Source organism: Gavia stellata, chromosome 4 (assembly GCF_030936135.1).
Source record: "Gavia stellata isolate bGavSte3 chromosome 4, bGavSte3.hap2, whole genome shotgun sequence".
Classification (NCBI taxonomy): Eukaryota; Metazoa; Chordata; class Aves; order Gaviiformes; family Gaviidae; genus Gavia; species Gavia stellata.
Genome location: NC_082597.1, coordinates 31,344,223 through 31,357,877, shown reverse-complemented (window position 1 = coordinate 31,357,877; position 13,655 = coordinate 31,344,223). Strand labels below are relative to the sequence as shown.

General features: G+C 35.1%; 1 protein-coding gene across 2 annotated transcripts in view; it reads right to left on the bottom strand.

Annotated features, from left to right (window-relative positions):
- The window catches only part of IMMP2L (inner mitochondrial membrane peptidase subunit 2), a 485,257-nt gene that overhangs the window by 92,122 nt on the left and 379,480 nt on the right, over nt 1–13,655 (bottom strand). For both annotated transcript variants that reach the window (XM_059816789.1, XM_059816790.1), the window contains one exon: nt 9,883–9,985. In XM_059816789.1, the coding sequence (XP_059672772.1) occupies nt 9,883–9,985 (103 nt within the window). The remainder of the gene's footprint in view (nt 1–9,882; nt 9,986–13,655) is intronic.

The window sequence follows — 13,655 nt, the reverse complement described above, 5'->3', positions numbered from 1 at the left end:
AGAGAGCTGTTGGTCACCTGACGGGAAATTTCTGTTCTGCATCAAGTGCAGTTAAACATATTTTCAATAATTACATGAGAACAAATATTACAGTTACATAAATTGTACATAAGTGGAAGAGGAAGCAGTATATATTAACTAAACACACAGGAAGTACCATGGAGTTATTGCTGTTTCATTGCTACTAATACCAGTTTTCATACTGTATACAACTCTTTTCTAAATCTCAAGGTTTACAAGAGAAGAATTAAAAGAATTGTATTGATTCCTGGATCTGATGTTGAGTTGCAGTAGCTCTTAATTGAAACCTACGTAAGATTTCAAACCCCAATAGAAACTAATCTGCAGTGCCAAAATCTTCAGAGCAAGTAAATTAAAATAACTATACCCAACTTTAATTAGGTGACATTGTCTCAAATAACAAACAAGGGGAAAAGAATATATTTTACAAATTGTTTTGTAAACATATTTATTCCTCTGTTGGTTGGCATTATTCCTCTCAGCAAATGTAACATTCTATGGGATTTACCTCTCAAGAATTATTCTTACTTGTCTCTCCTGCACTGAAAGGGAGAACAAATAACTTTAAAATTCTGCTATCAGTCTGAAAATTCCTCTGGCAACACCATGATTATGTTAATCAGAAAACTATTTCTATATTTTTGTAGTTTGAATTCTTTAAAAAATCATAAATAAATCTGTCCATTCTATGCTATTTTTATAAAAATACATACAGTTTGGAAAATACTTTAAGAGCTTTGGTAACAGTCAGGAATACAATTATTAAAAAAAAAGGTATGACTATTTAAAAATTTAAGATATTACTGAAATAGCTGTCATCCTAACGAACCACTAAAATCGGTAAAATGATTCAGTTTAAAGTGGGGTGCTTTATTCATTAAGTCTTTCAAAATAAGAGAAAGGAAACAAAGAAAACAAAAAGGAGCAGTCTGAATCATGCAGTCCCTTGACTTTATTAAGAAGTACTTGTAGACATAAAACTATATATATACATATATATACATTAGCAAGATCAGGATCCTAGTGATTTAGTTCTGATTAAGTATTCCTATTTGTTCCATAACACACCTATGGAATTTGAAGCGATGCTTCAAAAAAAAATTAAATGCTGTTAATTTATTAATAAAGTATTTGAGGAAAATCTTTCTTCTCTGCCCAGGCTGAATTTTAAACATGGCCAAGTTAGGAAGATTCATGCTACCTAGTATACTTTCCAAACTCTTCCTTTTAGAACAGAGGAAATAGAGATAAAGGTTTGCAAAAAATGCTTGCACAATCTGAAATGAAATTTGATACACTTTGTAATCCTCTGACAGAATGCAACAGTAGAAAAGTGGTACTAGCATAGATAAATTTACCATTTTTTCACTCTTGATAAATGTGGCTCCATCAGTGTTAACAAGTAGGACAGTAAACTGACAAAAGTTTGCTGTCCAATGTCCTAAATAGGACAGTTTACTGACAAAATGAAAATTGCTTTCATAGATGCACAGAATCATATAGGTTGGGAGGGATATCTGGAGTTCATCTGCTCCAACCTCCTGCTTGGAGCAAGGCCAGCTGAACAGGTTGCTCAGGGCCTTGTTTAGTCAGAGTGTTTTACTGTCTCTAAGAATGGAGATCTTAGAAACTTTCTGGGTAAACAAGGCATGACTTCCCCAAAAATGAAGACACAATTTAAAAATATCCAAATATCTATTCAGAATTTCGCATGTTGTGACTTGTGCCTATTGTTTCTTGTCCTACTACTCTGCATCTCTGAGAAGAGTCTTGCGCAGCCTTCCCTGTAGGCTGCACTGTAGCTGAGGACAGCCATGAGCTCTCCTCGCAGCCTTCTCTGCTCAAGGCTGAACAAGCCCCGTTCTTGAAGCCTCTCCTCTACCTTGTGTGCTACAGCTCCATCGCAGGGGCCTTTCACGGGTCTCATTTCCCTACATGACTGCAACTCTTGTTCAGGGAAGCCCCAAACCACAGTACTCCTAACCACACAGACACCAAGTGGATGGAAAAAATCCCTTCCCTCAAACAATTTATAGATGTATTGGTAGTTCTATTAATATTACTCATCATATTTCAATAATGTCTTGCTCCTAAAATAAATAAATATGCACTTGTAAATAAATAAATATGCACTTGTAAATAAATAAATATGCACTGGTTTGCACATTCACTGTCATATAAATATACATTTCTAACCTCCTAATATGATGTGGAATGGTGTAAACAAGGTGCTATAGTAAAATAATCTTATTTTAGGATTGGGAGATTTAATGAGATAAGCACTTACTACACAAAAGCATTTACCTTATCCAAAAATGGAATCAGGTAGATAATAATTTCCTATAATTCTACAAACTAAAAGTTAGAACTTTATTTTAGTAATCAGTGACTGAGCTTTGACAATGTTCCGTGTCCAAGGAAGTAAAACCAGAAAGAAACAAAAACATTCAAAGGATTTTTAAATGACATCCTGGCAAATCTTAATATGAATGCCAGCATGAATCAAAATTCCCTATATAGTTAAACCATAGAAAAATCAGCAAAGATTCCTTTGTGCCTCATTTCCATAAAAACAAGTAGTTTATGAGATCCTATATAGAGAATATAATGCTATACATTCTACATAGTAGTTATTGAATATAAGGGTATTTCAAGCTGTAACTTGAGAGAAATAGAATTGTAAGGAAACTAATGAAGAGGTAAACAAGGTTCGGCAAATAATTATATTTGAATGCAGAGGTGTTCACATTAGTTAATTACAAATGATGGTATGAATCTGACAGCTCTCTTATCTCTTCTAATATTTCATTAAATCAATTTAAAATTGTTTCAACAGGTTTTTTTTTTCTTGGTTTATTTCACAGAATCACAGAATCACTAAGGTTGGAAAAGACCTGTAAGATCATCAAGTCCAACCATCAACTAACACCACCATGCCCAATAAACCATGTCCCACATGTTCCTTGAACACCTTCAGGGAGGGTGACTCAACCACTTCCCTGGGCAGCTTATTCCAGTGTCTCACCACTCTCTCAGTAAAGAAATTCTTCCTAATATCAAGTCTAAACCTCCCCTGGTGCAACTTGAGGCCATTTCCTCTTGTCCTGTCACTCGTCACTTCGGAGAAGAGGCCAACACCCCCCTCACTGCAACCTCCTTTCAGGTAGTCGTAGAGAGCAATGTAAGTAATGTCAAAACTAGATGTAGGCTCTTCACCCTACCATTCTTTCCAACGTGGTTGGAAAATCCTTTAAAGGTACTTGCATTCAGAAATATTCACCAAATATTTGGATTAATAATTCATTGTGCTTGGGGTTATATCATAAATCTTGTTCCATAAGCAGGATGACTGAAGCTTTTTGAATAGAACAATGCTAAATAACATTAACACTTCCAAGTACAGTACTAAAGAAAATTAGCTAAAATGCATAAAATGTTTAAGATTTGACATGACTAAGGCAAAACCCCAAACTTTATGCTCTTTACAAGTTCTCATGAGCATTCCATTGCCAAGAAATAGAGTAGACTTAATTGAGAGCTTTTAGTCACATATATTCAAAAAACTTTCTATTCTGGATGTACTTAGAGAATATATCACATTTAGTATCCTATTTACATTAATTGAATAACAAAAAGAAGAAAAAGCTTTCTGAGCATATTGTCAGGAATGCTTCAGGCAAGTAGATATGGTACAGAGAGAAAGTCCTGTCTGTATTGCTGATAGCCAGGCGGCTTGAAAGATTAACTTTTATACATTGGTTTAGACTACAATCAGGCTTAATATTTTACTTTCCAAGAGAATTAGGACAGCCATAGAGGACTTTTTGATTCCCTGTACTGCAAATTTAGTTAGTCATGATAATGACAGTGAAGCCACACAATCTTATTATCGAGGCTTCCCTTCAGCAGCTCCGGCAGTGAATTGTCATTCTCAATAGACAAGCCACCATTCCAATTTGCAGCTCACATATAATATTCTCTCAAAAGGGACAAGCATATTTACCCTTTGAGGTTTATTTATCATCAGTCATAACACATAATGTCCTATCCGTTTTATTCATCATAGACTTTTAAAAGTCCAAGCTGTGCATGCATGCTATTTACTACTTGCAACTTCATGCTCCATATGCAAAGCCTTTTTTCTGATTGTAAACAAATTTACCTATTTCTTTTTTGCCAGTGGCCAGGGATAAATGTTATGAAATGTCATTGATTGCATATTTGCATTACACATCCTGTTTAAACACAGTTTCATTTCTTCTTTAATACCCAAGAGAAAAAGTAGAAATGTCACAGATCCCATAAGAGTCATGCTACTCTCCAAGGTTTCAGTTATACAGTGAAGTGAAGGTGCAAGTACTTGTGAAAGTGGTAACAAAAAGACAGCAGAAGAAGCTGCAACACCAGCTAGGAAATTGATGCAGACAAGTCCCCAGTACGTTATTCCCAGCCTTCACTGACTACTTTGCCATCACTGTTACCCGCACCTACATTAACTTTATGAGTGTAATCACAGGTAGGTGTTTTCTTGCTAAAATCACGTTTTGTTTTGCAATGCTTGACCTTCTCCTTTTGACTTCAGTCTAAATGAAGAAAAATAGGGTTTAGGACCCTGCTATTTGAAACCGTTTGTCTTAAGCCTCTCCAAATGGTGGGTTGGAGTATGAGGACACAAATGGGGTCACCGGGTATTTTGAGACCTGGCAGAATTCTCTGTGGGAAGAGTGTGCGCTGCCTACCTGCATACCTTACTGTGCAATTTTAACATGGTGCTGTTCAGTGCAGTGCTGTGAGCTGTTGAACTCTTCCCACCTTTTGCCCTAAAGGCTGCTCCATTTCAGGAGATATGTGATTCTTGCACTAGTTTATAGCTCATAAATGAAAGCTTCAGCAGATGGCAAGATCATCACCAAGATGATGTGCACTTTTAGGACACATGGCATTCTTTCTTTGCTATTATGTAAGTAATTCAGAACTGTGGAAAGATATCTGCTTCTTCCTTCAACTGTCCTCTGAACCCCTTATAGAAGAAGGCAGCATATGAAGCAGGGCTACTCTCACAGGCTGCAGATCTCTTGGTTCAAATATTTCCTTTACTAGCAGTCATGCACTGCACTCCACTAAAAGTGCCTTATTTCAGTTCACCTTACTGTCTAACGAACTTTTAATATTTTCTGGGTTTGACTACTTATAGTCACTAACAGTAGTTACAGAGAGAAATACTGCATTGGTTTAAGAAAATAATTATAATAGGCAACACTCCATCACTGTTAATAATAGAATTTGCCCACTGAGGGTTAACAGTTAAACCATTTCTGTCTTATATCTGAAAGAGATGATGATAGCCTTTGAAAAGCAAATTAAAATAACTAACAAACTCAGCATTTTCACTTATTTTGAATGTCATTCTGGTCTATAGAGTTTTGTAGTTACAGTCTATGGATTTGTGCTGCTGAAAGAAAAAATAGTTAAACAGACAAGAATGTTTTTCAGACAGTTTATTGCATGAACTTACAGTACAGAATTGCTTATATGGATAATCATAAATATGGCCTCTACAGTAATGCTGACTAAAACCAATTTACTCATTTGAAGCTTATGAATGTAAAACTTCCGTTAAAGAAAAAGCCAGGCTCAGGTTCAATGGGATTTAGTTTTGAGAGTAAACACATTAAAAGACAGATGCATTTTTAGCAAAAGGACTGGGATAGGGACCTGGCTGAGCCAAAAAGATGTTTTATGACAAGGTACACAACCTACCTGTGTCTCAGGTTTCCCAGGAAGATAAGGAGGATAATAGCCTTTTCGCCTTTACACTGGATTGTGAAGCTTAATTCATAAAGAGTCTTATCCAAAGCCATTAAAGCCAATAGAAATCTCTCATTGACTTTAATAAGCTTTTGTTCAGGTCCTTTACAAGACAGCTGAAAGACTGCCATTGACTTCAAGCCCTAATTTTGTAAAGCTCTTTCATATCCTCAGCTCGAGGCATTTGGAAACATAGAAATGTAGTAATAAGACTACTACATTTACCAAACTAATCCCCATAAGATAAAATTGAACTTTTCTTTTTTTTCCCAATTGTGAGAGCGCTATTCACTGCATGTGTGTACACCCAGGAATATATATATATATCAGTTATTATATGAACTTATTAATAACTGTTTCTCAGATACACTTACATGTTGGTTGCAAATCATCTCTGCACTGCTGGATGCCAACTCTACGCATTTGATCTGGATGAAGTACAGTTTATAATGACTTTTCCCTTGATTTAGCCAGAGTGTCAGATCCAGAATATAAATTATCACTTTGTTTTTATGCTGGTATTATCCTGGCTGTGCAAGCAAAGACAATAACTGATCTGGCATAAAGTTAACCATAAAGTTAACCTTTTAAAATCTTTATGAAATTTGAAGCAGCAGAGGAGTTTAATACTTGATCAATTCTTTATAATGTCTTGTGCATTTCTGATCTAAGAAAGGAGAAGCATTGTCAGGAAGAGTAATGTTAGATTTCCTACGCTGTTGAACTACAACCTCATAGTAAAAAGGCCCCCCAAAATAGGAAAATTACCAGAATTGAAAACAAAAAGGAGAAACTTCAAAAGGTGGTATCATAATTATATAAGCTATTCATTATTACATTCCTGTAGTATGGCAATTAAGGAATGCTAAGCTAATGTCATAAAAGCTTGACTTCATTCTATAAGAATTTGAAAACAGTACCAGCTAAGTGAGTAGAAATTGCTATTCTAGTCCAGGTAATTGAAATAAATTTCCAATGATATGTAATTTTTTTACCCCCTTAAATAATAGTAAAAACATGCAAGTTCTCTGAATGTTTATTGGCTTCTATTCAAAACAGCTATTTTCAGCATTATGAATGACTGACATGACATATTTCCAAACCTGAAACACAGCAGTATCAAAGCAATAGTATTATATAACACCTGACATTCTGTATTGCACAAAGCATTATTTTTTAAAGACAACATACTATAAACATGCACTACTTAACTGAGTCCAATATTCTGGAAAGTTAATTAATATTTAAGTTTCGATCATATAGTTAACAGCATTTCTAATTCAGTCCTACCCACAGATGTCCTGCTATTTTTGTAGTATCTGTTAAGGTATTAATTTTATTCAAAGACACGACTAAGCAGAAAGGAAGTATTAAACCTTTACAAATCTTAGTTAAAACATTTTCATTTTATTTATACACTTCAGGAAAACGTCTCTATGTCTTAACATTCCAATTTTAGTCCTATAGAAACCATGCAATAATGAAATAAGATCATTTATTTTATAAAATTTTATGAACTAAGTAAAGATAATTTAATCAGCCAAGGTTTTACATGTTAGAATTTCATATCTCTCCAAAGGTGCATCTAATTTAGAACTTGACTGGTATCAGGGTTTTTGCTTTATCAGCCTAACCCATTAGGCCATTACACATATTGTTATTCTCCAAGAGAAAAAATTATTCTAACATCTGTTCTCAATCTGTCTTTCCATAATTTCCTTTTATGCCCCATGTAACTCATTAAGCTCATCTACAAAACATTGCTTTGTCTCACTGTCTACACTATATGCACCTTTCTACTAGAAGATTGCATAAAAAATGAAAAAATGGTAGTCTACAACATAATCCACTTTAAAAATGCACTACTTTTACTGAATCTTTTGATCCAAGAAAATATATCTGTTTTTTCAAGTCAGAATTGTGACACACGTAACATTTAACCTTAATCTCTTAAGTGACCTATATTCTAACAAAATGAGAAAAATGGGTTGATGTCTTACCATTGTGCAGTCTGTTCCTTATGACTGCTGCAGTCTTATGAGAGAAGAAGTGCTTAAGTTAAGAAGACTATACCTTCTGAATGGATTGAAGAGTGTGATTTTATTATTTTAATTCATTTGTGCAAGTGATCTCAAGAGTATAGCAGACATAGGAGTAGAAAATGTCCCAGTAACCTAAAATCTAAAATATGTGTAGAATGGAAAAGAACGTGGAGTCTGGCATGTCCTTCTAAACACACTTTCTGTTTTCTCCTACAGATTAAAATTTTCAGTATTTTATTATTCTCAATCTAGTTTCCAGCCCTGTGATCTCTTCTGCCCCCTTTTGCATGTATTCAACAGTTGCTGCTCTAATTTAATTTTAGAGGAAAATACCTATTTACAGCTGACTTGCCTATAATGTATTCAACAACACAGTACAAAGGTCATTCTTCCTGCAGAAAGCTAAAGAATTCACTGTCAAAAACTGTCTTACTAGCTCTTGAAAGGTGCCACTGCAGTACGAAAAGTGACATCCTATCTCATGTTAGCTAGCAGCTGATGACTAATGTGAGGTCAAAGCCTGGTGAAGGCAATTTTCTAATATTTCTAAACACCAGTGAATTGAGTAAAAATTTGAAGGTATTTAGATTTACCCCAACATGCTATCTTGTATGAAAGCTGCATGGTGCCTATCTTGAGGATTTTACCTTGTATTAATTTCTGTGTGAAGTGCTGTAAATCTGAAACCAATGCCCAACTGCTAAAGTTTCCTCATGCTCTGAGTCTACATTGTCAATATATTTGTAAGTGAAAAAAAGATTAGTGGCTTTATCACTACGATTTCTCTTGGGAAGAGACCGAGACAGAAAAGGAAAGGCCTGCTAAGGGACAAAAGAGATACCTGCACAGGATAGAATGAATTGAAAACTAAAACTAGATGTCAGAAATCTTAGAAGATAGTAGCAGAAAAATTATAATAAATAATAGGAAGAAATGCAAGCACAAAAAAAGTGAGACAAAGCAAAGGAGAGGCAATGGCATCAAATACTCCAAACCAGACAGTAGGCCTATTTTGCATTTTTTCCTGAGAACAAATTATTTCAAGTTAATAATTGGGCTAAACTTCCAGAAGCCAGACAAACTCATAAGGTCCTTGCTGTCGTTAATTCAATCAGATTCAGTGGGGCAACCTCTGTATGAAATAGGTATGAAATGTGTAAGGGTGGAAAAATCCAGCCTTGACAACTTCCTCCTGATAACCAGTGGTTTTCTTATAATAGTAGAAGAGAATTCTATCTTAAAGACACATGTCAAAAAACTGCATATGGAATAGGACAAAAAGGATTTGTATTTCCACGGCAGGACGCACAGCTTACACAACTATTTCCTGAATGCTAGATTAAGTTGAAACAAGAACAGGAATCTACACAAAGTGTAACAAAACCAAAACCAAACCAAAACTGGAGTGCAGAGAATGCATTTACTGTCTTCCTGATAAACAGATGGACACTTTTGCCAGTCAGGTTACGTTTTGTCTTTATTCAATATGAAAATGGCCCTATACAAGGAAAACTTAAATATTTATTTTTGGGAAAGATTTGAATTGTCTCTACCATTGTCCACAGACCAATTTAGCAGTTAAGACTTCCTAAGCACAGTTACAGTTTCCTATTTCTTTACCCCAGCACTGGCGCTAAAGCAACACTGAGCTTCTGGGAGGGAACCATTCCAAATTACATCAGCTGGCAACATGTCCTCAGGGAGCATCTGTCAGCTACAGGGAGCTGGCTCGCCCTCTGGCTACTCCTTCAGTACATCCCTCCAAATTTAAAATCCCCACCACTTCTCCTTCCATGTGGGGGAATTAAAGGGAGTCTTTATTCTTTTTATAATAGTTAAGAGCAAACTCATTCTCCACTGACCAAGATATTTTATAAAATCTAATAATTCTCACAAAAACAATAAGAATACAATCACAATCAATACATACTTGGTGTGTTGCACAAATGACGCGGGAGACATGCACTGCTTTTCAGCTGCAAAGTGTAAATGATACAGAGAATTGACTTACCGGCCCAAAAGCATTGCTGTCAAAGCTGTGCCCACGGTGATCACCTTCCACCCAAATATGCCCGTGTGGAACTTTCACATACTTCTTTTTGTATCCGATGGTTCTAAAAGAAATTACAAAAAATGTCTAATCAGTTAAAAAAATTATGTTTTGTTAGGAAAATTCACATATTTATTGCCTTGGAATTTGACCTTGCATACAATCCAACACTTGCATAAAAAACCCATGCTGAAGTCCTTTAGACTTCAAGAGTGCTACTCAAGTGAAAATATACATAACTGGCTCATTTTGTATGAGCTAGTTGCACTATCAGGGCATGTCTACCACGTTGTTTTGGCAGAAATCACATCACATCACAACAAGGAACAAGAGACTTTTCAGTTAAATATGATTAAGGGATTCTTATTTCCATCTCTGTAGTAACAATTCTTTGAACCATCAGATTTTATCTCAGGTAAATGCCAGTGGACACATGTTGCATCCACATAAAGATATTGTATTGAGAATGCTTTTCTTCTGGGGTAGCTTTAGGTACTCATCACAAATAGTCTGGCATATCTGAACTGACCTCAGATTCGGAGCTTGGATTCCTGTAATGCTTATGTCCTGGGGGTAAGATTTCTTCAGCTGTAACAAGCTAAACAGGATAAACTTAAAGGAAACCCCTAAGAGAAGGCCAAGTTCTGCAAAAAATGACATTGATGATTCAAACCATTCTCCACAGAAATTCATACTGAAGCTGTGCCTCAGCATGCCCTGATATTACACAAATGACAAACTACAGATGAGTCCTAAAGAAGAGGTGCAGAGTATGCAAAATTCCTGTATTTAGTTCCTGAGTAGCTGTCATTTTCACAATTCCAGACTGCCTTCTACCATACGCTTTTGCTCTCTTTCAGATGGGATCTGTTATTTTGCAATCATTCATGCAGGGAGGTGATTTTATTATGCACACCAAATATTATTACCATGACGAAGCATTTACAAACAGGACTAGAGATAGTGATACCTCTTATTTTGTTTTGGAAAACCAAGTCTGTCCACAGACAGAAACAGACTTTTGATCTATCTTATTGCCTCCAGCTGCTCATCACTTTTCACCGTCTGGAAGATATGCCCCCAAAGCAGGAGGCAGAAGGAGCACATTCTAATACTAAAGAAAATCAACTGAAGAGAGGAAATCACCTTCACCAGGAGATTCAGCTGAACTGTGCAACAGCACTGATCAGGGATGGTCACAAGCCAAAATGGGAAAACTCTTTTTGGTGAGGTTTGTTTGACTTGCGGGTGTGGGGATGAGGATGTTACAAGGACAAGCTGATTAATAACCTGGAGACCATGAAATGTTAGATGAATAAGGAATCCTCAAAAGTGCATTTTATTAACTTTATTTCACTTTATTAGTCAAATAAAAATAATAATTTACTTCGCAAGTCACAAAATCCAACCAGTGCTTTTTCAAACAGCTTTTTCTGGCATCTAAGAGGATGAGTGTGCCAGAACTATATTCTAATAGAAGTTCTACCTGTGCTTTCATTGAAAGCTGAAAAAATAATAGCCTGTTTGCAGAAAAACAAGACTGATTTTCATCTTTCTTTAGAATAGTTTCATATTACACAGTATTCAAAACTGAGTTCCTAAACCATTCAAAACAAAAATGCAAAACTATCCTGAGTTGGTAATTATATGATTTCTTAAACACAAAGAGTTATTCTGTAATAAATTAATTATTCTAAAAGAGCAATTTATTACTATGCAATTCCTTCCTTTTTTTTTTTTTTTTTTTAAGAAATATGGAATACAGTCTGGACAATAAAATTATTTATGTTTTGAGATCAATAATGCTTTGTATCTCTGGTAATTTCTTTTATAAAGTACCATATGAGACTATATTTTAGTAGAAACATGTTTTAAGATATAGGTTGAGAGAAGTTGGCCATTAATTTTGTTCTGTCTGATTAGACACTCTGAAAAGTATTAAATTAATATCTTCCATCACTGATAAAGGCAAACAATAGCCCCCAAAATATTTAATTTTCTCTTCCATTCATCTTCTTGAATATAGAAGAGTAGATTGTGATAAAGTTTTGTACCTTTACAGACTTCAGGCACAAGACTGAATTTCACCCAGAAAAGTGAAAGGATCTGAAAGTTAATTCTGCTGACATTTTTACCTCATAAATGTCAGGAAAATAATCTGGCAAATGCCAGTCAGTGACTTCATCTCATAATCTCCTACCCCCAAATAATGTCCTCCATTATTGTGGTTAGGAAATTACTAACAGGAAGGAAAAAAAAGAAAAAAAAATCTTTTGCAATAAGTACTTGGAAACAAAAATTTAAAGAATTTGGTCTGCATGGATAGGTCTTGCAAAGATTTGCAGAGACCCTGTGAAAATAGAAGGGCTTAATAGAGGAGTATAGCATGTTCTTTAAGGCCAAAGGCAAAAAGAAAAAATTACAGAGAGGGGTGACAATCATTGGTTCTTTTTATTATTTCTACAACATAGGAAAATACACATTTCTTTTCTACTCTTGAAATAACCATCATAAACCAGAAAAAATTGCTACAATTATTAAAAAAACTCTTACAGTGATTAAAGAGGAATTATGTACAAATTGTCATATTGAGAAAAGCAGATGATTGTACACAAGAAGTTTTGACTTAGAGGAAGTAGAATTAAAATTGGTGATGTTAATAAATGTATTAAGGGAATAGGGGAGAGAAAAAGAAATGGAAAAGAAACAGAAGCAGCAGTTCTAATTATCTATGTTAGTAGATAGGACTGATACTGCATGGATAAATCCCTCTGTAAGCTCAGCAGATAAACGTAAAACCTGCTATTTCATGTGTGGGGTATATAATTAATCAGATTTTTCCCACATGTAGGTCCAATAGAAAAAAACTCAAGATATATCGTAAACAATAAGTACCTGTGTAGCTATGAACAAAAGAGAGGCAAGAAAATCTTTTTTCCTAAGACAATTCCTTCAAAATGTTAGTGTAGCATTTGCATAGGGCAGTTATCTAGGGACTTTGCATCCACTTCAGCAATTCTCTTGCAAAAACTGTCCTGTGGAACGCAGACTGAAATTTGAGAACAAAGTTTTACTTGAGCTTTTCACTGCATGAATTAGTAACAAACTGCAGCAATAAGCTCATGTTACAGTAAATTGGATCATCCATTACTTAATATTGGTTTTAATTTTCAAGATAATTTCATTGTTGAATTACTCCACAACAGATCAATAAACCATTCATGGAAGCAAACCAGGCTACAGGCTTCAGAAAGCCATACTGGGTTAATGACATTAGGTTATTTTTAATTACTATTGCAAAGACTATGTTGACTTCTTTTAAGAACAAAAAAACTCCAAACTTGTTTCCTCTCCTGTGAAGAAAGCACAAATTGTTTCATAATCAAAATTAGTCAGTTAGTAACACTGCGCCTCTCTCACATGAATCTTGCAGATATTAAACACTTTAATCTCTAGCCTAAATTGCAAAGAGGAGACCACGTGTGTGCTACATTGGCAATGTGGCTTTTGCTCTAAATGTACAAACTACCATTCATTCTTTTCACTAGCTAACCATTTTAGCTAGACAAAACTATTGCCCATCTTTTTGTGTAATTCTACAAGGACAAATTACTAACACAAATTGTACAACATCATTTCTGAGAAGAAGAAGTGTTGACTCAACCCCTTTTCTTAAGGATAGCTTTGCAGGCAACTGGCATCCACTTTTCACATTCAGGCCCATGTAAATATAT